Below are 25,208 nucleotides of genomic sequence, written 5' to 3'. Positions count from 1 at the left end.
ACAACATTCATTTGAAGAAAGATAGGGGTAATTCCCTTTTTAAAGAGGGAAATCTTTCTTTAGCTGTTAACCTCTATAAACAAGCTCTCCAATTCTTCTTTTTTCTCGGCATCCCTTCAACACATGACCAGCTGGCTGCCACTTCCCTTGCTCTTTCCCTTGTTCTCAATTTAGAGACATGTGAGTTGAGCCTCTCTCATTACAATCAGGCGTGGTGTTATTGTACTCTTGTCTTGAACTTTGATACCTGTAATGTGAAAGCCTTCTATCGTAGAGGTTCAGCCTTTCAGAACTTGAATTTCCTTGTGGAGGCCCTTGATGATTTTAAGCATGCATTGAACTTGATCCGAATAATAAGGATGTGAGTCGTGAGCTTCATTATGTTGCTGATTGTCTGGCTTTGAAACCCAACAGAAAGCGGGCCGCTTTTTATTTTGACCCCTTGGGCAAAGACAAAAAAAGGTAAGAAACCTCTTCTTGAGGTTGTTGCGGATACGAAGTTTCAGCTCCCTGATGTAGTGTGTGAAGCTTCTTCTAGTAGGGGGCCATTGATCAATGAGATGGATTGTGATATTAATAAAAGTAGTAGGAGCTCAGTTGTGGTTATGGAGTCCGATTCAAATGCTAAGACTTGCCCTCTCTTGTCTCGGCATTGTGATAATCAACCTTCCGCTGCCAAATCTACCAAATATAGTTTCTCCAACAAAACACAAACCCACAAAAATTTGTCTCTCTCTTCCAAAGACTACAAAAACTTGATGTTAGGGAGGAATCTGCAATTTTATCATCCAAAGTCGGAGGCTTATATAAAAGTTCGCCCCATCTCTTCTGAATCTTCTATCTTGACGGAAACTCCCCACTTCTTGGGAAGCAGTAGTTCCCTCCTCTTCTCCATTGTCCGTGAAACTTTGTTCGGATATGGGTTTTAGGCTGACTGATGATTTGGAATTTTCTGTTGATGGGGGAGTTACTCATCTTGATGTTAAGAGACCACGTTTGTCCCAAAGGGAAAGTCCAAGTAATAACAACACGTGTTGCGAAGTGGCTTCGCTTGATAGCACTCTTAGGAGCACTCTAGCACTCTGTGATGACCGTTTCTTCTCCTTTGCCGAATCCGACTCATTTTGTTTTCTCGGCGTTGAAAATTGCAGGTAGTCGAAGTAGCAAATCTAGACAATCTGGGATTAATCCTAGCGCCAGCCACCGTATGATAGATCGAGCTCAGTTAACGAATAAGTCTAATGTGTTGGTTAGAGGTTTTGTTTTTTGCAGGTTTAAGACGCTAGATAAGGCTGTGAGCTATAAACGGAAACAGGAATGTTCAATTCACTGACACCCTTTACCATTCTCCGCTCAAGAAGCGCCGTCTGTGTGTGACTGGATCTTTTTGTACTTCTACTTATGCTAGTTGCTTATCAACTAGTTTAGGGGTCTCTCTTGTCCCCCCACCCCACACACACTCGGTTTGTTTTATAACAGGTTTGTATGTACTCCTATTTATTTTGAAGTTTATAAAAATAGTACAATTTTGTCAAAAAAAAAAAAGACAGAAGAATAATAGTCTTTCTAAATCACCGTCTTAGCAAGGTATTAGGTTGTATAGAACTTGCTTTATGATAATATGCTTGGGTATATGCGTATACAATACAAGCATTATATTTAGTCGAACCTCATCGCCTACTCAGAATTTGGCAGCAACATCGCCTGATTTCGACCATCCTTAAACAGTGAGCAAGACCACATATCCTACATAAATCCAAGGAACCTTTCGGGAAGAGAATTCAAGATTTTTCCACAGTATAGCTATGTCCAATTCTGAGAAACAAATATCTAAACCAGGGGCTGTCAGCAGAACAAATGAACAATGCATAAAGCCCGAATACAGGTGTGACCATTCTGAGAGAAGGTGATCATGCTGAACGCGCTAGCAATCAAGTCTCTTTAAAACTCTCAAAAGATTAAATAGTGTAAAACCATTCTAATCACGAAAAATTTTAAATATTAAAATAACGTGATTTCATTGTTAACTTTAGCCAAGACAATTTTATATACGTATGTATATGTGTTCTGGATATAATTTTGAAATGAAATCCTTGGGGCCTTATGATCTGAGGAGAGCGATACATTCGTGAGAGGCTGAGAGACCATTCTTGTCTAGAAAAGGCTTGTTGATCAAGAACTCTTTGCAGCTCTATTTGTTATTCCAAGCTCGGTGCATAGAGAGCTCAACCCAGGTTCTTCCAAAAGACTGAATGCTGAAAACCCATAGTATGAGTGATAAAGCTCTGGCAATTGCCCTCGGAATTTACTGAACCCACCATACTGTAACCAAACAACAGCATTGTCAATATGTCATCCTGTTTCTTTACATGACCTCCCCTACCCCATGTTCGGCAGCTGACACTTAAGAGTTAAGACATAGGCACTATAGTTTTAACAATTCAGTTTATAAGAAATAAGAACTTTTAAGAAATAGTCAAGTTCAACACTTGTCACCTGGACATACCCTTGGCGTTGACTTCTGAGCAGGACTGAAATTACATGGGTTTGCGACTGGTGGGGAGAGGATACACATGTACAAGGTTTGAGGTTCACCGTGATTGCATATTGAGCAGAAGTAGCGTTACAGAGGCAATGTCCGGCCGTTTACACTTCCGGCGCAAAATGAAATTTATAGGATCACTTTAGCGCAGAAGTAGATGACCATACAAGAGCAATTTGCCAACTTCTTTCTAGACTTTAGTTTACCTGATTCACACGCGATTCCACCTGCCTCATGCTACTCGGCGGTATCAGGCACATATATGGCGACACTCAACAGTAGGCCACGACAGTTGATTTCAATATCAAAACAGCAACCTATACTCCCTCCACCTCATTTATAGTGTCCCCATTGACATTTTAGTCCATTACTCCATCCCAAGATAATTGGCCCCTTTCAAAATGTAGTATATCCTAAACCTATTTACAGAGTCCCCATTTCAATTTTAGAACATGAAAAATGGCGAGCATTATTACCCCTATAGTTAAATAGCACTTGTATCAAGATGGGAACAAATAATAACCATCACTTTCTAAGTCAAGGGGTACAGAATATTATCACTCAAAATCAAGTATAACCTCTAGAGCCTAGACAGATGGCGCAGTATACATGGAATGGAGGGATTGTTTAATACCATGGGGAGGGTATTACCTGAGACTGACAGGTCAATAATGAGTCGCGTAAGGCTTCTCTGTGAACAAATTGGCTGCCTCCTAATATCTTTAGCACTCCTCCAATCCTGCATATAAACAAATCTCATCCTAAGAATGACTCTTTAAGAAACCCTAAATTATTACATAAGAACCCCTTAAGTACCAGAAAGCATAACAAGTATCACTTGGTTTGTTTGCTCTTCCCTGAAAACCGCCATCCAAAGCCTGCCTCTAAAGCAAAATAAAATAAAATAATAAAATATTAATCATTTGATGGAATGTAATACCACGTTAAACACAAGCAAATAGTAAATTCAAACAAACATTTTTTGTAAGTACAGAATATAATCTAAATCAAAAGCAAATGTGCTGGCAATGCTAACAAAGTTAACCAATGCAAGTATGCCAACAACATAATAACAAAAGACTGGATGTTCCAAATTTCTGTTACTAGATATGCTGCATTTAAACTTTCCGAACATGAATAATACTCTTTTCATTTTTTTATAAGTCGTTTTTACATTAGAGACATGTAAAAAACCTCCAATATAATTACAAAAAATTACCGTAGGACCTCTATGGCCCCACAAAATGGCTAGTCAGGGGGGTTCCGATGTACGCAGTCTTATATTATGAAGTGTATACTTATATGAAAATATCTCTCGCTACAAATCTAATGATACAAGTTTCAGAACTTTTCTCCAAGTACATTTTTTGTGTTAAATTGCATATCGAATCACCTTATCGAAAACAGAAGACCACATGTATAGTATAAACAAAAACATATGGAATAATATACAACATAGAAGTTATCGTAGTAGCTGGCAAAAAGTTAAAAAGAATGGACGGCGAACCTGGATTACCCAATCAAGAAGCATTGGAACATTTATAATTGAACTTGAAACACTCTTGTTCAGAAGATTATCGTCAATGAATCCCATAAGTCGTAGAGATGCAATGGCACAGAAGGTGGCACCACCTGTGGCACTAATATAATAGTTTTATATCATACAATGACAAAGAACCATGAGGACGTTGAAGAAAGCTTCCTCAAACAAAAGGAAAATCATAATAAGAACGAAACAACAATAAGAATTGCTCCCAATGATGTCAAAATGTGGAGTCATTATACAAAAGTCAAGATAAATAAGGAGTTATATATTCTCACCATGCGATTCCAGACCCGGGGACAAACCAAACCCGCCATCATAGGACTGCAAAACAGATCATGCCCAACTTTAGATAATTACTTTATCAATAATCAAAAGCATAAGGTCTAGTAGCAATCTTCAGTTCAAACCTGGCAATTTAATATATACTCTTTTGCCTTGTCTTTGTCCACCCCACTCCAATCATTCAGCATACAAGAGATTGCAGCTGATAGTGGAAAATAATAATTAAAAAAATAAAATAAAAAATAAACATGTTAGTTGCGGGAACAAGTTACCAAATAGAAGTATCACTTATTCAAGCAGATTTCACGAACAAAGTCGTACAACTTTTTGTCTTACCAGCACAATAAAGGAACCGCAGGTCTGACTCGGCACCAGTATGGATGGGAATAAAGCTGCCGAATCGGAAAATGCAGGTAAGAAATGTAAGCCAGAAGTTTGATTTTCAGTCACAATGCTCACGACTCACAAGAGAATGATTAACCGAACGGTGTAGTGAATGAAACCATAAAGGAACTACAATGTTGGAAGCTGTTAAATAGTGTTCCGTAAGGATCTTCCAGGAGTTATGTCTTGCATAAGTATGACGTACAGAGTATCAATCAATTCTCCCTCCATTTTGACTGTACTGTCACCATTTGAGTTTGGTGGTCAAATGATGTAGAAATGTACGACAAGTTGCCAAATCAGTTATATAGATACACTATGTACCACACAGCTTTTATCTATTATTACAATTTACAAGTATATTGCTTCTACTTTCACTAGCAAGAGGGTGAGATCTTACATAGGGAGCTAAGCCATAACAAACGCTGACATTGAGGTCTATCTATTCTAGCCTGATCAGATGGAAAGAAATATGTGATATATAAATTAACCTAGAAGTTTGAAAAGTTGGTTACAAGGTCAAAGGTAGAAAGTTAGAAGATATCTAAGAGCCCAGTTAAGAGACGAAAAGTTGAAGTATGAGGATAAGTACCTTCCGTCAGGCTGCTGCAGGTTTCTCATTGTTCTTGTAATAGACTCAGAATTAACAAGAGAAAAATCATCACCGAGCATCTTAAGTATGCATAGAGCGCAATACGTGCTCGCCAAGTGACTACCATTGCATCTAAAACTCTGAAACAAGAAGATGCAGCATGTTAAATGAATGGTCACACCATCAACCTAATCATTTTTTTTAATAAAGTACTCCCTTCATCCATCTTCATGATCACACTACCTTTGACCGTTCCATTTTTCCATAATGTTCCAACAAGAACAACATCAAAGCCTTAATCTAAAAATGATTTGGGGTTGCCTGACATGAATCATCATTTGAAATTGTATATCGGAATTAAATGGATTTGAATATACGAAAATCACTTAATACAAATATTATTTTTAAAGAAAGGAAAATTCAAAAGGAATAATCTAAAGTTTGGACTATCTTGCGTTTTTAATCCCACATTTGAGAAATTGCGGAATAATCTCATGTTTTTGAGATATTTAGTCCGATTTGGTCCCTATCTCACGGCATTAGTTTCCTTGTCAACCCTTACCTTTCTTCCCAAATAAATCGAAAACCATTACATTCATCCTCCACTTGAACCAGTCAAATACCAACCTTCACTCTCCCTTCATAAATGGTGTCCAACTCCTCCTTTTATTGATTCCATCTCAAACGTGCGATTAAAAAAGGAAGATAGTCCAAACTTCGGATAAATGTTAGGTACTCCTTAACTATAAAAACTTAGGTGCCTTCATGCCAACGAGGTTAAATGTTAGGTACTCCTTAACAAAAAAAAACCAAAATAAATAAATAAAGTTGGATCCTTGAATGACATTCTATGAAAAATGATCACCCCAGCCTTTCCAAGCCTTTCCCTGTTTTCGCTAAACCTTCACACAAAATATTCAGTTTTACTCTTGCTCAGTCTAAACTTTCGTGCTTCTATACCATACCTCCAAAATTCTAACTCCTACATTCTTCTAATCAATTAAAACGAAATCATCAATGATGTTCATACGCCATGAAATGTTGTCTCGCCTTGAATTGATTGTGAGTACGTCAATGAGTCAATGACTATGGCAAAGAGAAATGGACTAAGAGCAAAGCTTTGATGCACACGATACGCCCCAATGATAATCGAAAATTCTTTTATCCTACCAATGGTAGTTTGTACACGTGTACTAACTCCCTCATAAATATCCTTTATAATGTCAGTATATTCAACAGTTACAATTTTTTGTAAATGATAATATGAGAATAGTTGTACGAAAAATCAACCATGAGAAATTTTACAAATTCTCTCTATATCTATATGGAGGAACTAATGTTAAAATTGAAATCAATTTACCTAAAAATATTAAAATGGGTCACTAAAATGTCTATGCTTCTTCTTATGGAGAAGTAGTGGTATTTGGTGCAGTCTCGACTTAACTGCCATAATGTGTCGTTGGATATAACCTCTATGTATGTATTGTTACAGCATTGATCATATTCCATACAAAGATATAATACTATTTCTACCCATGATCCAAATGCAATACCAACCTCATTCTTGACTGCTGGATACTGTGATGATCTTGAACCCTGAAATCCATAAAATTGTCCTGTTGCATTACACTACCTCATCAGATTGATCTCACAGCAGTGTACATGAACATGATTATTAAACTATTTTGAGGCAGATAATAGAAGAGGAAGGTATGAAGACAAAGGATACCATGACTCAATTCAGCTTCATCTTTTTGTCGAGTCTGAAATGACAAAACCCAAGTGATAACAGCACCTTTGTCAACCTATCAACTGAAAATATTTAAAATCTAGTACAAGGAGTCTAAAAACAAGAAGAGATATCGCAAGGACTCCGGGACACGAATCAACAGAAACAAGAACAAGGTTTCCTAATTCGTAGTACCTTCCGATACGAACACGTAAAAAGCATATACACTACGCACTTATTACACCATAATACGATGGATTTTAACCAATTTTATAATATGTCGCAGTAGGAATATGGAATACGTGTGAAACAGTTCACGATTCATTACCGTTTGAGTGAATTCAATATCCCAAGGCAAGAACATCATGCAGCGATCACATGAGTTGAGCTTAACGTTGAATCTCTAAAGATTATTGAATTTAGTGTAGAAAAGATTAGTGTTTTCATTAATGAGCCAAAAAAAGAAAAATATATCTGTTCTGGTCACTATGAAGTCGTCAAATTCAATTCACCAAATTTATAGGCATCCGAATGATGTTCAAGGCCTAAAGAGCTAACCTATTGCATTTGCATAGTACAGGATACATGACTCTTAGGGTCCGTTTGGATTGAAGGAATTGGAGAGAAGGGGAGGGGAGGGAAAGGGAGGGATTTAATTTCTTTTGTTTGGATAAAAAATATGGGAGAAAGGAAATGGAAGGGGAGAGAAATGAGAGGACTTATTTTCCCTCCTATAAAACAAACTATAATCTTTCCAAGAGTGGCAAGATTTGGAAAGAAAACATTATTTGGACTCTAATTATACCACTAACATCCTTCAATCCTCCATCCATTCTTCATCTCCCTCCTTCCTCCCCTTCCATTTCCCTTCATAATTTTTGTTATCCAAACACCCACATCCCATTTGCCCTCCCCTTCTCTCCCCTCCCTTCACCTCCCCTCACTCCCCCTCCCCTCCCCTTCCCTCCTAAAATTGTATCCAAACGGACCCTTAGGCCTTGTTTGGATAGGAAAAAAGGAGGGAAAGGAAGGGGAGGGGGAAGAAGGGAAGGGGAGGGAAGGGAGAATGGAGGAGATGATTTTCTCTCCAAATCTTGCCTATGTTGGCAGAGAAATAATTTGCCTTGTAGGAGGGAAATGGAGGGATCCATTTCCCCTCCCCTCCAAATCCCTCTACCTTCATTTTGCTAACCAAACAATGGATTTCTCATCTTTCCAATTCCCTCCCCTCCCTTTCCCTCCAAATCCCTCAATCCAAACATACCATTAAGGTTCATTATGCAACAACTTTAATAACATTAAATTCAATAAACAGTTTGCTCATACCAGGGGAAGTTTAGATAATTTTTGTTCAAATCAAGGTTAATGCTACATAATATTTGGAGCAATACTCTGCTGCAATTTGGTAGCGTAATGTTATTGCATAATTGGAGACAAATTCATACATACTGTTAGGCAACGATTTTCAAAGCTTGATATGAATTTTGTATCCAAAGACTGAAGTCTATTTAGCTCGCAACGAATTCTATGTAGTTTAGTTATAGTTCCTTTTTTTTACCGTTTATAAATTTTAGTGCGAGTAAATAGTGTAAATTACATACTCTGAGTTGGTCTCCCTCAAGACGGACCATTTTGTTTGAAACAATAAGACGAGGTTATGAGACCACTTTACCGTGACCACTTTTGGAAAACAAGTTACCATAAGTTCTTTCTAACACTAGCTGGACCATTGTGGGTACATTTGACCATAAAATGGTGGCAAAACCCCGTTTTATTTGTTTCAGACCGAGTTGGCTGTCTGAAACAAGAATTTGCGATACTTGAGATCCTTACTGCTACATTATTGGTATGCGATTTGTTAACTCGGATCGACGAATCAAAATTCTAACCCACAAAATAGTAATAGTTGTGATGAATCAAACAAAACAATTGAAATTCAAGATCATTCAAACAATGAAATTGATAAAGAAGCAAAAGAAGAAGAAGAAGAAGAAGAAGAAGAAGAAGAAGAAGAAGAAGAAGAAGAAGAAGAAGAAGAAGCGTACCCGGTGTAAGGAGCCAAGAATGTCAAGGGAAGAAAGGGTGAAATAAGCCAAAGTAAGATGATTAATCTCTTGAGATTCATAGTCAGTAGGGAGAAATTCGTACATCATGTTAATGAATCTTATATGTCTGTCTTTATCAAACCATTGTTCTACCGAAACAGCCTCCTTCATTGCTTCTGACGCCATTTCCAGAATCAAGCTTCACACTCTAAATCAACCAATGTTTTAGATTTGTTACAAGTCTGAGCTAAAGGAAGTTTGACTCTTTTGGGTGCTCCTTCTTTCCTCCCGTATATACGGAGAAAAAAATCACTTAAAATTAGGTTGATCTTTAGTGCCAGGACTAACCTATCTCATCTTTTCGAATGAGTATATAAGTTGGAGTTACCGGTTTTCAAACAATCTCAAAAGAGTTGGACATGAATGTCCAGTCAATCAATACTATATATTAATTCCAGAAAAGGAACTTCAATGTAATTAAAGAAAGTTATACAAATTAATTATACTATATAGTTTTAAATCAATAGCACCGTGTGATGGACCCGATTAAGGGATCTCAATGCAAATATTACATAGTTTGGGTTAAATCAATATCAATACTATATATTAAATCCAGAAACCAAGGAACTTCAATGTAATTAAAGAAAGTTATACAAATTAATTATATTATATAGTTTTAAATTAATAGCACCGTGTGATGGACCCGATTTAGGGATCTCAATGTAAATATTATATAGGTTGGGTTAAAATTAAATTATATAGAAGCTTGGTAATTTTTCTAAACATGGTCAATTTCCTTAAAATAAAATATTTAATTAAGATGGTCAATTTCCTTAAAATAAAATAATTAATTAAGATGGTCAATTTCAAGGAGACTAAAAGAAAGAAGATGCCTGGTAATTTTTCTAAATATTTATAGAAGACTAGAAGATAGTCAATTTCCTTAAAATAAAATAATTAATTAGTATAAATATGCACACTTATGGTATTAATTATTGTCATCATAAAATTATATATTAAATTTAAAATCTATGCAATTTTATTAAACTTTATAGTTTATTAGATTTATAGATATGTTAATTATTTAACATACAAAAATATAATAAATAGTTATAAATAATTTAAGTTAGATTCCATAATATATAATATTGCATAATTCTTTTGATTTGATTTAATGCATATATGTAATATATCAATACTATATATTAATTCCAGAAACCAAGGGACTTCAATGTAATTAAATAAATCTATACAAATTAATTATACTATATAGTTTTTAATCGCTAGCGCTGTGTGATGGACCTGAACAAGGGACTTCAATGTAAATATTATATAGTTTTGGTTGAAGCATAATTTACAAAACACCAGAATATGGTGAGTTTCTTTAAATAAACAGGCCTTACTTATATGGTATTAATTAGTATAAAGATGTTAATTATTTAACATACACAAATATAATATAAGTCGTTATATTTTGAAAACTATTAAAAGGTAAATAAATAATTTTAGATTTCCAAAAAATATAATATTACCATAATTCATTAGATTTGTAATTTAATTAGTAAATAATAATGATTACCTACTAATAATATTCTAATCTATTATTTCAGATTTATTTAAGTATATGACTTTAATACAACTATATAATCATCAAATAATATGATAGTAACCACCCATGTGAGTAGCAAAAGCAACAATAGTGACAACAGTAGCGAAAGTCATACTATCAGCATCGGGAGTTTTGAAATTAACAGTAATAAAATGCGGGAGTAGTGAAAGAAAAAATAATGACGTCGGGAGTAGTGAAAGTAATAGTAGTCACAACATATGCAATGAAAGTAACAATAGAAACAACGGAGAGAGTACGAAAAATTAATTAACAATTCGATTTTAGAAAAATATTAATTTATTTAAATATATGAGTTTGACAAAACTAATGGATTAACCGTAAAAATAGTAGGAGTAGTTAAAGAAACAATAGTAACCGAAAAAGTAGTGAACGTAATAGTATTAACATGGGATGTAGTTAAAGTAATAATATTAATAATTTGTTGATTAATTTTATATCTCATCATAATTTCAAGATATAAATTGTAAATGTATGTGTTAACCAAATTTAGCGAATCATATTTCATAGAAAATAAATTTTAAATGGTAAATAAAGGTAGCCCGGGCGTAGCCGGGCATCAAACCTAGTTATATATTAATTCCAGAAACCAAGGAACTCCAATGTAATTAAAGAAAATTATACAAATTAATTATACTATATAGTTTTAAATCAATAGCACCGTGTGATGGACCCGATTAAGGGATCTCAATGCAAATATTACATAGTTTGGGTTAAAATTAAATTATATAGAAGTTTGGTAATTTTCCCAAACATGGTCAATTTCCTTAAAATAAAATAATTAATTAAGATTGTCAATTTTCTTAAAATAAAATAATTAATTAAGATGGTCAATTTCATGGAAACTAAAAGAAAGAAGATGTCTGGTAATTTTCCTAAATATTTATAGAAGATTAGAAGATGGTCAATTTTCTTAAAATAAAATAATTAATTAGTATAAACATGCACACTTATGGTATTAGTTATTATCATCATAAAATTATATATTAAATTTAAAATCTATGCAATTTTATTAAACTTTATAGTTTATTAGATGTATAGAGATGTTAATTATTTAACATACAAAAATATAATAAGTAGGTTATAAATAATTCAAGTTAGAATCCATAATATATAATACTTCATAATTCTTTCGATTTGATTTAATGCATATATATATAATATATTTATATAAATATATAATCCTCTTAAAATTGCATGCCTAAGTAGTAAAAGTAATTTCGTCATCAAAGAAAAGAATTGTAATAACATTGGATATAGTTATATGATAGTAATCACTCATTTGAATAGTAAAAGTAACAATATTATCAATGAGATTAGTGAGAGTGGTAGAAACAACGAGAGTAGTGAAATAATCAATATTAATGCGGCAATAGTGAAAGTAACAATAATTACGGCGAGAGTAGTGAAAGTAACAATGATTACGGGCAACTAGTGAAATGTTATTAATATTGTTTCATTAATAAGAGTAAAATATTAATAGCGGGAGTAGTGAATTGTCTCAAAATTTATTTCATTGTAATTTTAGGATATGTTATAAAAATATATTAATGATAAATTTATGGGTTATGCAACTTTAAGTAATTTTATTTAATCAAAAAAAAAAAATTAATGCTAAGTAGAGGTAGCCCGGGCGAAGCCGGGCACCAATACTAGTAGAACCATGAAGTCAACAACCTTGTTGGCTTCACGAAAGCAATGTTTAATTATCACTTCATCCAAATGAAGGTCTAATTTCATATCCTTGATAATATTAGAAATTTCTCTCAAGAAATTTGCCAAGTACTACAAAGTGAGTTAATAACACATAAATTATCAATCTCCATAATTAACTTTGAGATTCCTAATTGTTTAGCAGCTAAAACACCTTCTTTTAAAGTGAGAGCTTCCGCAACAAGAATATTATTAGATCCGCACTTTTTTACTCCTAACACAAGGACTTTACCATTATGATCTCTTATACAATATCTTTAACAACCCGGATTATAAAACAAAGGAAAAACTTATATAAATTAAATATCAGAGTATAATACTGAAAAAAGGGTCAAGGTGGCGGAAACACCTGACCAATCCGGTTCGCTACTAAAACCAAAACCAAGTAATACATTATTCAAAGGTTCTCAAAACATGAAAACAAACTCCTAATTTATTATTCGACTCGCCCCTCGATGCATCCCAAACAACGTATCCAAACAGCGACGAGCATTCAACCTGAGAATGGGGGTCGATAATCAGTCGGGAGTAACTAGATGCTCTCCCAGTCATGTTTACAACAATTGAATATAACCAACACTCATTAACCGTTGAAATGTAAAACCAGTAAACATGTGAGACCATCTATACTCATGAAAATCCAACGTAAACTTATCATTAAACGAAGGCATATAAGACGATCCTTTAAAAATGATATCTCAAATGAAACCACATATTTCGAGACACAAACGTTACCAATCAACAATAGCAACATAAGGCATAAAGCTAGCAACAAAGCATAGCGAATATGGTGAACACCACACATCATACCAATTAGAGCATATAACCAATGCTTCCACACAATACGCATAGGGTATAAAACGAACACTGGCTCGAGCGTATAACTGACACTCTAACCTGTCAGAGCATATAACTGATACTCTGACTGACGGATCGTATAACTGACTCCCCGTCGGTGTGAAGCATATAACTGATACTCCGCGGTACTATGTATAGCGTATCACCACTGCCTATGTGCCTAAGACCTGGTAAGACCCCTCGATGCAATAACTGTAATACTACGGATTTTTATAAGCTAAGTACTCGACCGAGTAGAGCCTACTCGGCCGAGTAGTGTCAAGAGGGTAGTTTGTTTGGGTTCTGCCGAGGAATACTCGGCCGAGTATGATGAATACTCGACCGAGTAGAGGATACTCGGCCGAGTATACACTTTACTCGACCGAGTATCCGGCCTGACGGGTATTATTTCCGCGATTTTGGTTAAAATGATTAGAGGATATATATCATCATTCGTCAGTTTCTAAAATCATTTCTCCCCAAAAACATAAACTACGTTCATTACCCTCTAATCATCTTCATCAATTCCAAGTCAAAGGTTGTCGATTGTGGGTTCTAGCATCTCATCCCGTGTCAATCGCCGTAGTAAGTGTCTTATACTTGTTCATCTATTGTCATTCTTATAAGTTATCAAACCCTAATTTGGTTAATTTGGGGGTTTAGGGTTTTGGTCATCATATGTCGTTGATTGTTGATTATCGTTGTTGTAGGTGATGATGTGTTACTAGTTGTGCATTTGTATGATTGATTGCAGCGTAGCGGATTGCAAACAGGTAGGGTTTCCCTACTCGATTCATCGTTAATTGATTTAAGGCGTGCTTGTGTTGTAATTGTTGTTATCTCTGATCATCGGAGTATGGGTGATGTGATGACGGTGGTGATGTGGTGTTGTGACGGTAGTGGTGTTGTGTGTTTGTGATGTTGTGGTGTTGTGCGATTGTGGTGGAGTCACTTGCGGGAGTGGCTTCACACCTTAGTTCGCCCTCCGTGGAACCCGTCACGGGAGGGGATGTGCACATTAAGGGACAGGGATTGTTAGTCGCTCGTCGATGAGCTGGACTAGGTGGGGTTGGGCTGCGGTCACCCACTGGCGGCGAGGATTACCTGTTGCGATGGGTAATCTGGCGGGGCTACACACTTTGGTGTGTAGTCGGTTACTGTGTGCGATCGGGAGACCGGGGATGGAGGATGATCAGCTGGTTGTATTGTTTGTTGTCTTATATCGATTGAGTAGTACTGACCCCGTGTTGTTGTTTGTAAAACCTGCGGTGATCCATTCGGGGATGGTGAGCAGATTGTGACAGGTAATGCGGATGTTAGCTATGGGACAGTCATGGGGAGTGATGCGTGTCATTTATATGATGTTTTACATCCCATTTTACACGCATTTCAGAGCTCATTCATGTAGTTTATGCTACATTTCTCCCTATTCCCATCTACTTCCGTATTTTTGTACATTATTGCAGAAATGTGAAGAATCCAGCGGAAATCGAGCTAAATCCGTCCCCTGAGTATCTGCATTGCATTTGACGTGAAGTATTCGCTTAAGGAACGAGCTTGGTGCGCAATCCAAGGCCCAAAAGACAAATCCACGAGATTATAGAAGTCAAGTAGCAGCTAAAGTAGTCGATCGACCACTACCTTCAGTCGATCGACCAACCATCGGGTTCCGAGAGGCTCAGACATGCTATTGATCGATCGACCGGTCACTTCAGTCGATCGACCAAGACGCTATTCCAGACGAGAATTAAAAGATCAAGATTTATCAAGCCCATGAGTTATTAGGTTTAGGAATTATGTTACGTATAGTTTCTATATAACGTAACCTAGTTCGACAGATACGGGCATCCAGTTTTTATCAAGTTTTTACATTAAGTTTTACATATAGTTCTTTAGAAATAATTAGGGTTAGAGATTACTTTCGGTATTGAATACAATTCGCTTTGTCATTCGGCTTTGTTCTTTCCCTTCGCAATTCACACGGTACTCTCTGGTTTTATTCTGTTATTTTATTTTCTTTCATAGTTGTCGAATTGCTAGATCAGTTCCCAAGCCGAATTGCCATCTTTTGTTAATTGTTTATTTTATCGCATTAAGCGTGAATTCCGTAGATTTAATCCTCAATATTATTGTTGCCTTTAATTTCAGTATGAGTAGCTAATTTATTCGTGCTAGGATGTAGGGGAATTATAGTGTAGGCGGCAATATAATGAACACGGCCTGAATCGCGTGTCAGTCGATCGACCGCCATGCCTGGTCGACTGACCACGTGAGGTTTTATTTTCGTTTTAATTGTTTTAATTCTTTATTCGACGAATCGAGTGCACACGACTAGTTGAATGTTTAGGATATGACTGACCCATTAGATCGAGAGATAGGAACAGTTGTTAGATCACCAATTAAAATGACTAAACTATGCTAAGATCGAAAGATAGATAAAGTTTAGACCGTAGTCACTTTTCAGGACGAAAGTTAGTATTAGTGATATTAGGGACCTATAGCGAGATCGAAAGATGCTATTTGTTAAGAGTGGACCGAGAGGACCTCTTTATTTCCCGCCTCATGTGTTTGATTTAGACCTGTTTAGTATGCTGCTGCCGAAACTATAACGAACTGACCATCCTAGTACCCCTTCTCTATCTGTTTTAACTGTTTATTTAGTTTATTGTCTTTATTTGCTATTAGTATAGACCAAATCAAATCAACCCTCACTTTTGTTACCTTAGACTAAATTAGACAATTAGAAATTACATTCGCCTCCTTGTGGTTCGACCCTGTTACCACTAGCCTAGGTTAGTTTTAATAGGAGATTATAAATTTTATTTTTGGTGCTCACAACGACGGGTATCAAATTTTGGCGCCGTTGCCGGGGAGGCAATTGTTCTAATTTTTAGTTGTTTTTATTTAGTCTTTCTTTAGTTTAAGGGACTTCCGTTCCTTAAACTTTTCTTATATTCTTTTTGTAGTTTCTTCTTATACGCAGGTCACAGGGTGGTGAACTAGTACCATTCAATCCTGAGATCGAGAAATCCTTGCGCGAGTTGAGACGATCACAAAGGGTATTACCGACAGAGGAAGAGCTGAGTACTCTGTCAAGCTACTACGAGAACGCTCTGTTCGAGGAAGATCCACCTACATCTCCTGCTTCAATTTCTTCAGCTGAGACAGTCACTTCTCCAGAAATTCCAGTCATGGCTGAAGAAGCAACCATTGCTAGTCACTCAGAGCCGACAACTGCGAATCTCTACAAGGGATTCGAACTACCTGGGGAGGCGAGAAAATTCGAGCCGAAGCCTTCCTATATTAACCTGGTTGAGAGAAACCAGTTCGGGGGAGCTGCAAATGAAGATGCAGCCAAGCATATGGAGATTTTTATTGGTTATTGCTGCTCTATACCCCCGCCGACCGGTGTGACCCAAGACCAGATCAAGGAGACCATGTTCATTTTCTCCCTTCGTGATGCTACAAGGGAGTGGTATAGAGATCTGGACCGAGTCGCTCATGGGATCACCGACTGGAATTCCTTAGCCCTGACATTCTACAAAAAGTACTTCTCTGCCTCGAAGACGAATGCCATTAGAGCTCAGATCACGAGCTTTAAACAAGGGCCGGATGAGAACTTTCATGAAGCATGGGTCCGTTTCAAGAAACTGGTGCGAACCATACCGCACCATGGGTTCGAAAAATGGAGTCTTTGCAATCAGTTCTATAATGAGTGTATGACGATCGAGGGCTATTTTGGATGTCACCAATGGCCGATTTTCTTTGAGAACATGGGAGAGACTAAGGGGTGGAAGATCATTGATGATTTGGCCACTCATAAGGTTGAATATGGGAATTCGAGAGGAAACCAGGAGAGAGTGTTGAATCTTCCTCTGTTCTTTGCATTAGAAGCTCTCACCGCAAGGTTTGACAAATATGAGTTGGGAGGAGCTTCTAAAGGAGGGATGTACCATGTTAATGCAGTTTCAGACGGTCCTTTCGTCTGTAGAAGATGTGGAGCTGAGGGGCATGTCTCAGAGAATTGTTCTGTCCCCTTTGAGTCTTATGCTGCCTTTCAACACTATAGGCAGACAAACACGTACTATGAGCCGAATGTCCACCCCAACTTGAGGTGGAATAGCCGAATGTCCCGAATCCGACTCAACCTCCCACAAAAGAATAAAGAAGAAGCCTATGTGCCTCCACATAAGCGGCCATATCAAAAGCCTCCGTATATTCCTCAAAGAAACAACAACAATCCCAAAATTCCGAGTTCACCGAGTTGAAGAACTTATTGCTGAAGGAGTCCCAAGCTAGAGAGGTCGGGATGAAGATGCTAGAGAGCCAAATTGCTCAATTGGCTAGCAAGAGTACCACTCGAGCTCCGGGACACTTACCGACACAAACTGACCAGAAAGAGACCCTAAATGCCATAACTTTGAGGAGTGGGTCTACCCTGGAGGGGCCTGCTATGGTCGAGGATGCCACTGCAAAAGATGAGGTGAAACCGAGTCAAAACAAAGCTGGAACGAGCAAAGGAAAGAAAAAGGCGTCTACCAGGTATATCAGTCGATTGGCTGATACACCCGGTCGATCGACTGAAGTGCGGGTTACAGAAGCTTCTGGTCCTGTTTAACTCAGTCGATCGACTGACATCACTGGTCGATCGACTGAGATCGCTGCTGATAGTGAGATTTTTCGTCCTCCAATGCCCGACAACTTGAGGGATCATTTGTTTCGGGGCACGACAGTCCCGAAAATATTGGGGAAAGACCCGAGTGCTTGATGGGTCGATCCCGGCTTCAAGTACGACCGATGTCGATCAATGGTTCACATTTGAGACGGTCTCAAGAGGGTTCAAGCTTCAACAAGGAGAAAGTAGTGGACTTCAGCCCTAAGTCCACGGATACCGCATGCGAGATTTAGAGGAGAGGGCTAAACTACTTCTTACAAACCCCATATCCAGGAAAGACTAGTGCCGACGAAGGAACAGTATCTTTCAATAAATTTGAAAAAGTTATTCGTAGCTTGAATGTACAAGTGCCTTTCCTTGAGTTAGTTAATCAAGTGCCTGCCTATACTAAATTCATGAAACAACTCCTGTCTAAGAAAAAGTCACTTGAAAATGTGCATACTGTCGCATTAACCAAAGAGTCATGCTCTTATTTGTCTCACACTGCACCTCACAAGCTAGAAGACCCGGGTAGTTTTTCTGTTCCTTGCAATATAGGTACCTTCTCTATTGAGAAGACATTATGTGACTTAGGAGCTAGTATAAGTGTAATGCCCTTGAGTCTCGCTAGGAAGCTCAAATTGACTAGGTTCACCGTGACAGACATGACAGTACAGATGGCTGACCGATCTGCGGTCCAGCCGATAGGAGTCTTAAAGGACATCCCCGTGCAAATAGGGAAGTTCTTCTTCCCTGTTGACTTCGTCGTACTTGACATGCCTGAGGATGCCCATATTCCCATTATTTTGGGTAGGCCATTTTCGCACACCTCTTTGGTGCGATCATAGATGTTAGTTCGGGTACCTTGACTTTTAAAGTAGGGAAGCATTCTATTGTCTTTGCCCATCCTGCTAAGAAGAAGGACCCCATGTGGCCTGTGACTTGCAATACGGTTTCTGAAAAGAAATCTTATTTTATACTTCCTGATATGCCTGTCTCTACTCCTGTTCCTGTCATAACCCCTTCGCCCCAGATTGGGAGCAAATTGGAGGAAGATTTGTCTATTTCTGATATTGCAGGAGCTGGTTTGGGGAAGGAAGAGCTGCAAGTTACTCCAGCTGCGAAGAAGCCAATCATCTCACGAGGCGGTCTTGGTTGCCTCAGCTATGGCACTGATGAGGAAGTTGATGACGAACCGGTCAAGGCAAGGGAGTCCGACTTGGACTTTGATGAGCAAGAAGAGGTCATTGACTGGGGAGATGATGAAAGTATTGATCCATTGAGCCATACGGACGCGGAAGCTAAGAAGGGTGCAGCTGATAAGATAAGCACCGTTGAGGCTACCTCTAGTAGTCAGAAGCCGACCAAGTGGGCCATTCCGTGGCCGTTCTTGATCAACTACTAGTTGATCACATGTTTTATGAACATTTTATTTGCTTTTGTTAGACACTTTTTATTGCTTTTGTGTGCTCGAAACTTCACATTTTTATTTTGCTTGCTTAGGATTTTATACGCTTTAGACTTTATTTTGGGTTTTGCGCAATTTTGGGCGCATATTATTGTGCACTTGCAGGTTTTTAGACCTCATTAGCTCAAATAATTGAGCAAATACGAAGAAATCTGAAGTGCAGCAGTATTTTCAGTCGATCGACTGGGCTATATAGTCGATCGACTGGTCTGCAGTTTCCAGGAGCTACTGTTCCTTTCACCTCGGTCGATCGACTGAGTGATGTGGTCGATCGACCGACCTGCCTTTCTCTTTGCACTGTTTACGACCTCTCTCCTGCTATGTTTGGTCGATTTGCGGAACTAAGGGAGTTTTCTACTCCACTTTATCTTCCGTCACTATTTATTTCTTCTATTTTTCTCAATTTTGCACATAATACCGCTTCATCATTGCTTTCTCGATTTATGCGTGGTACTTTGTTTGTCTTTTCAGGTACTTATTAGTAGCACTGCTGGCTACTGAAACCTTCTAGCTCACGCTTGTTTGGGGAGGTTTCCTTTGCTGCGCTTAAAGTCTTGTGAGTTTCTAAGTCTTTACTTCATGTTTTATTTGTTTATTTTCTCGCAAATTCCCGTTTCTCTTTTCTTCATTACATGATTTTGCACAATGGGGACATTGTACGATTTAGTTTGGGGAAGGGTTTTGCGTCGCATATCATTTGCTTGCATTCACGTTTACATTTTCTGCTTGCATTGCTTTTTTATTTCATACTTATATACAAAAATTCAAAAAAAAAAAAAAAAATTGAAAAATTTCAAAAATTTCAATAAAATGCACGTTTATTTTAGCATATAGGTCGAGTCGGAACGGTAGTAGTTCAATGATGACATTGCATTTGCGCCTGTTTTTGCCTAAACCTTGCTTGATTGACATGTTATTAGTATAATCATATATGCATAGTCTACGAGTTTTCGTTAATTATTTGCTGAACTTGAGACTTGACTTAGAATTTTGGCAAGCTACATCATATTTCTAAGATTTAGAGCCTACAACTGGTGACATCTTGTAGATACCTCATTTCTGCACCTCTCGCAAACCACCCGGTGATGATTGGGCCGCGTGTTTGGTACGCGGAACGATTTGTGACAATTCGTAAGATTATCGTCAAGTGATTGCTCAAATATTAATGTCTACCTCTTAGTTGTCATCTACGTGCCGATACGGTCGTTTTGTGATAATTAGAGTACATTTGGAGTCCAGGGCCTAAAACCGTCTCCATTTTTCGATAACCGTTAAATCCGAGTCGAATGTTCGGAATGTTCCGGATATTTCTATTCCATATTTCACAATCTTTATCTTTTGGTAAACAATTTCCCGTAATATTCACATAAGATATTAAGGAAAACCGAATTATTCCGTCCTACCATAACTTAAACACGGAAATCTTTCTTCCGCAGGAGGAAACCCCTTGGGAACAGACGCGGCAGTCTTTGCGCCTCTTCCAAGAGACGCATGATGCTCGCTGCGCCTCTTCCCAGGTCCTTTTCTGCGTAATTTTCGTATCTTTTTCATATCTTTCCGAGATTCACTTCCAAAGAGTCTCCGAAACCCTAATTCCTTCACGTGATTAGTATAAATAGGAGCCTTCGCTCCTCATATTTCTCACGCGAGTGTCCGCCCTTCTCTTCTCCCTTTGCATTCTAGACCTTTGTTCTTACTTTTTGGCGTCTACGTGCTTGAACATTCGACCACGTAAGCTCGGATCTTTCTGAGTACCAGCCTCGTTTGCATAACCGACCAACTTGACCAACTACACATCAATCAACTTAATTAATCTAATCGTTTTCCTCTTACGAGGGCACTTTCTTTGCATTCGCGTCGAGCATCACTAATCGATATCTTAGTTATTCTCGTTTCGTCAACATGTAAGTCTGAGGGTGTATAATCCTTCTTTTATTTATTGTTATTTACTTTTTGTAATCATTAATGTAAGTTTTATGTCGAAAATACCTCTTAAAACCGATTTCTAAAACCGTGCTTTAAAACCCTTTTTACGGATTTCCAGAAGACAAACCGTCGAGAAAGGACGCAGCAACTGCTGCGCCTCTTCGAAGGAGCGCAGTACCTGCTGCGCCTCTTCGTGAGGCTGCCGCAGTTCCTGCTTCCTTTCTTCTTTCTCCGTCCTCTGTAAACTCGTTCGTTGTTTGCTTTTTATTTGTTTGTTCTTTAATTCTTCGTCATAATAGTCTGATATTTCACATGTATATTATTCATCATCTTTAACACATAATTCATCATAAATTCGACTTAAATCCCAAATAATCAATATTTGCGGGTTTTCGTCATTAAACTTAAATTCGGGTTTTAGAGGTTCGATTCATCAATATTGAGTCTTTGGAATTCATCGTTGACATATTTACATCTGTTATTTGTCATATCTATCATATATTCGTCATTAATCCGTTGTATTTAACCTAATTAATTGATTTAGTTTGTTAATTTGTTAATAATTCTCATTAATCTTATATTAATTCGTTTAATTCCGTTTCATACATGTTTTATTGTTTTATGACCATTAATCACACGTAAATAACTTACTAATCACTTTCATCCGAGTAAACAATTTAATCAATCATTAAATTCACCAACGAGTATTAACAACACGCAATTCCGGCTTCACAGCTAGAATTCCGGTCAGGAACAGACGCAGTGTCTGCTGCGCCTATTCCAAAGGACGCAGCTCTGCTGCGCCTGTTCCGGGTTGAATTCTGTCCCTGAACTCCGTTGTTGCCTTGACCTAGTTTATTTAGCTTACGTATAATTAACTATTATTCGTATTATCACCTTCTGACTTGTTCGTAACTTTATTCTTTTGTTCCTTTTCTCAAATTATCCGTTTTAAAGGTATTTTCGACATAAATCGCTTAATCCAATGTAATTTTTGTAATTTTCATTATTGTAATCTTCTTTTGTTGTGTTTATCATTATTTCTTGTGTCATTTGAATGTTCTCACATGTAATTGAACTTAAATCCTACTTCGACCTAATTGTTTGCTAACTTAATTGTTCACCGACTTAGTATTAATTCTCACATGCTAGGATTAAAACTTGGATGTTGCATTGCATGCATACAATCGACGATATATCGAGTACGAATAACTTCCCTAATCATTAGTAGAGGCCGCTATCGAGGCGGGCGGGATTAGGTGTTCGATCAAAAGAGCTTCCTAATACGTACCCTCACCCCTTACTCCAGATATCTGTGAACACCAGTGTTCATGGGTATCCACGAGAGTCATTCTAGACATAGAATGCTAAGGGTAACGATTGCTTAGTGTTCATGTCACTACTTTGTGTCTTGACATGACACGAGGTATTCGAACGGTTCCAATTTCCCATAAAAATTGGTGGCGACTCCATACAAAATGCAAACGCTTGTTTCTCTTCTCTCCCAAGCGCCCCCGTGGGCCCCCGCTGTCCACAGTTTGGCGACTCCGCTGGGGATAATACACTTACGTGTAGCAAGGGTGAAACTTGAACAAGGTTAGGGAATAGTGTTTGTATAAGACAATTGTCGGTTTTCATAACTCGGTCTTCCTAGATCGTTTTATTCGGCCTTCCTAGGCCCAACCCAACCCATTCGACCAATCGTCCCGTCTAAACGGTCCTAATTCTTATTTGGGCCTAAGGATGGATAGCGATTGACGTCATCCATACCATGGTACTTACTCTTGTTTGTATCAAGGGCCTTCACTACTTGAGGAAATGGACTAGGAATCGGCCTTACTCTTGTTTGGTACGAGCCTCTCCACAGACTTCGGGTTTGATGGTTCGGTATGGCAACCCACCCTTTAAACCAAAACCCTTTTAAATGCACTCAGCATCCCGTTATAATGCTTGTATAAATGTTTGTACCTTACGTGATCACCATTTCTAAACAAAACCATGACGATTTTTCAAAAATCAAAACCCTTTTTTTTTAATCAAAATTTCGAAATAGGCCTTCAATTAGCGCAAAATCCAGTCAAAACTCTGTCCGTTTGTCGTGTCAAAATTCGGGCCACAAAGCCCATTTCAAAACCTCACTTTGAGTCCACTCCTACAACTACACTATAGTTGACTAGGACACACATTTTCAAAAACCTTGTCTTTCTTCAAAGCTCACTCAACACAAGTGGCACACACCCACTTCACGAGTCAAAACATTTCTTCTTTTAGCAAGTGTGTTAGAATGGTCGATCGTGTTTTGATTCGTCGCCGATCTCTTACCCAGTTTTCAAGATGCCTGGATCCAGCGAAACAAACCTCCACCAACTTCAAGATGGTAATGATCGAATCCTAGCCGCGCTAGCCCAAATGCAAGTTACCCAAGACCAAGTCTATGACCGCCTTGAGCTCATCGAGGGCCGTATCTATGCCGTAGAGGGAAGGTTGCCCCCTCATGAAAGTGAAGTACTAGGTGACTCTGATAATGAATCCAAGGATGAAAATCCTCTCATGGGGATGATGTAGTGAGAAAAGACTCCAATACTTAGAGGAGCAATTGATGTACCTTAAGGGGGATGACATTTATAGGGAGAACAATCGCAAGTATGAGGCCGTCAATTCCAAATTGCCAACCAACTTCAATATGACGGATATCCCTAAATTCAAGGGACACGAGAACCCTTTGAACCACATCCGTGCCTTCAAAGATTATATGTCTATCAAAGGCATCAAACCCGAGATGTTCTTAAGGATCTTTCCTTCATCTCTTGACACCATCCCGAAGCAATGGTTCTACTCCTTAGATCACAAGAAGGTCGCTACTTAGGAAGATGCCGCAATCGAGTTTTCTAAACAATACGCGGATAATGCCGAGATCCAAGTAAACATGCGTACTCTAGAGGTTCTTACCCAAAATGACAAAGAAGGATTCACCGACTTCCTAAATAGGTGGAGGAAGACTAGTACCCAACTGGTTGAACGCCCGGATGAGGCTACCCTTGTGGAGAAGTTTGTGGATAATCTCAAACCCATCTATGCCAATCATTTGAGGTACCAAAACATCAAAACTTTTAAGGACTTGACCGTACTAGGGACAAGGATTGAAGATGACATCCGTAAAGGACTCTTGTCCAAAACGGTAGGTCGAGGATATCAAGGTTCAACAAGTCGTTCATACGGCTCTACTAGCAAAAGCGATGAAGTTAACCTTCTCGAGCCATCCAAGAAAAGTACCCCACCAAGGAAATTCACAAATCTTGGGGACACGTACTCCAACGCTCTAAAAAGGTTAATGAAGCAAGGCAAACTCCAACCCATTGGACCTACTCCCGAACCCGAAAGGAAATCCAAATTCTGGGACGAGAACTCGTACTGTGAATACCATAGGGGCAAGGGGCACGACACAGAAAAATGCTACAAGTTGAAAAACGTGCTTCAAGACATGATTGAAGATGGTCGATTGCCAATACCACCGGGAGGTAAACCCAACAACACTCAGAATCCTCTTGGAGTTCTAGTGATTACAAGTGATGAATCTACCTTAGATTGCTCACACCTTATTTCTCCAATCGAAAATGAAGTCTACGCAATCGAGAATGAAGGGTTCTACTCTACTATCTCCCCTACCATTTCCGACTTCATCATATGGGCAAGGATTGTAGATGGGCAAGTTTGGGAATTAGAAAATATGGTGACAACTTTACGCGATCCCAATGCAACACCCAAAGAACATGTGCCACTAATCTTCTCTCAAAATGCTACTATGCAAGAAGTAGTCACCGTGGTTGATAAACTAGTTGACCAAATCATACGACTGGAAGATG

At 38.1% G+C, this 25,208-nt stretch overlaps 1 protein-coding gene across 3 annotated transcripts; it reads right to left on the bottom strand.

Moving 5' to 3' along the window:
* Nucleotides 1–1,962: 1,962 nt before the first annotated feature.
* LOC141605693 (geranylgeranyl transferase type-1 subunit beta) lies at nt 1,963–9,420 on the bottom strand. 3 transcript variants are annotated; one of them, XR_012526432.1, is made up of 12 exons: nt 9,121–9,420; nt 7,076–7,151; nt 6,904–6,962; nt 5,347–5,486; nt 4,707–4,762; nt 4,496–4,572; nt 4,364–4,409; nt 4,050–4,174; nt 3,359–3,426; nt 3,194–3,281; nt 2,507–2,961; nt 1,963–2,322 (listed from the first exon to the last, which is right to left on the bottom strand). XR_012526432.1 is itself a non-coding variant. In XM_074424563.1 (11 exons), the coding sequence occupies exons 1-11, from the start codon at nt 9,304–9,306 to the stop codon at nt 2,173–2,175; spliced, it is 1,071 nt and encodes a 356-aa protein (XP_074280664.1). In that variant the 5' UTR covers nt 9,307–9,420; the 3' UTR covers nt 1,963–2,172. The 3 variants fall into 3 exon arrangements, 2 of the variants coding, with proteins under 2 accessions (XP_074280664.1, XP_074280665.1); XM_074424563.1 differs by lacking the exon at nt 2,507–2,961; XM_074424564.1 differs by lacking the exon at nt 2,507–2,961 and having other exon boundaries at nt 3,359–3,420; nt 9,121–9,394.
* Between the last annotated feature and the right edge of the window lie 15,788 nt (nt 9,421–25,208).

Source organism: Silene latifolia, chromosome 10 (assembly GCF_048544455.1).
Source record: "Silene latifolia isolate original U9 population chromosome 10, ASM4854445v1, whole genome shotgun sequence".
Taxonomy (NCBI): Eukaryota; Viridiplantae; Streptophyta; class Magnoliopsida; order Caryophyllales; family Caryophyllaceae; genus Silene; species Silene latifolia.
Note: the sequence above shows the minus strand (reverse complement) of the source record. Positions and strands in the feature narration are given on the sequence as shown.

Bases quoted from the DNA above. Each gene is read 5' to 3' on its own strand.
- LOC141605693 (XM_074424563.1), bottom strand. From the start codon at position 9,306: ATGGCGTCAGAAGCAATGAAGGAGGCTGTTTCGGTAGAACAATGGTTT. The intron at 4,410-4,495 runs GTTTGAACTGAA...TCTGTTTTGCAG, and splicing joins AGTATATATTAAATTGCCAG to TCCTATGATGGCGGGTTTGG. The intron at 3,427-4,049 runs GTTCGCCGTCCA...ATTTTGCTTTAG, and splicing joins TTCTTGATTGGGTAATCCAG to AGGCAGGCTTTGGATGGCGG.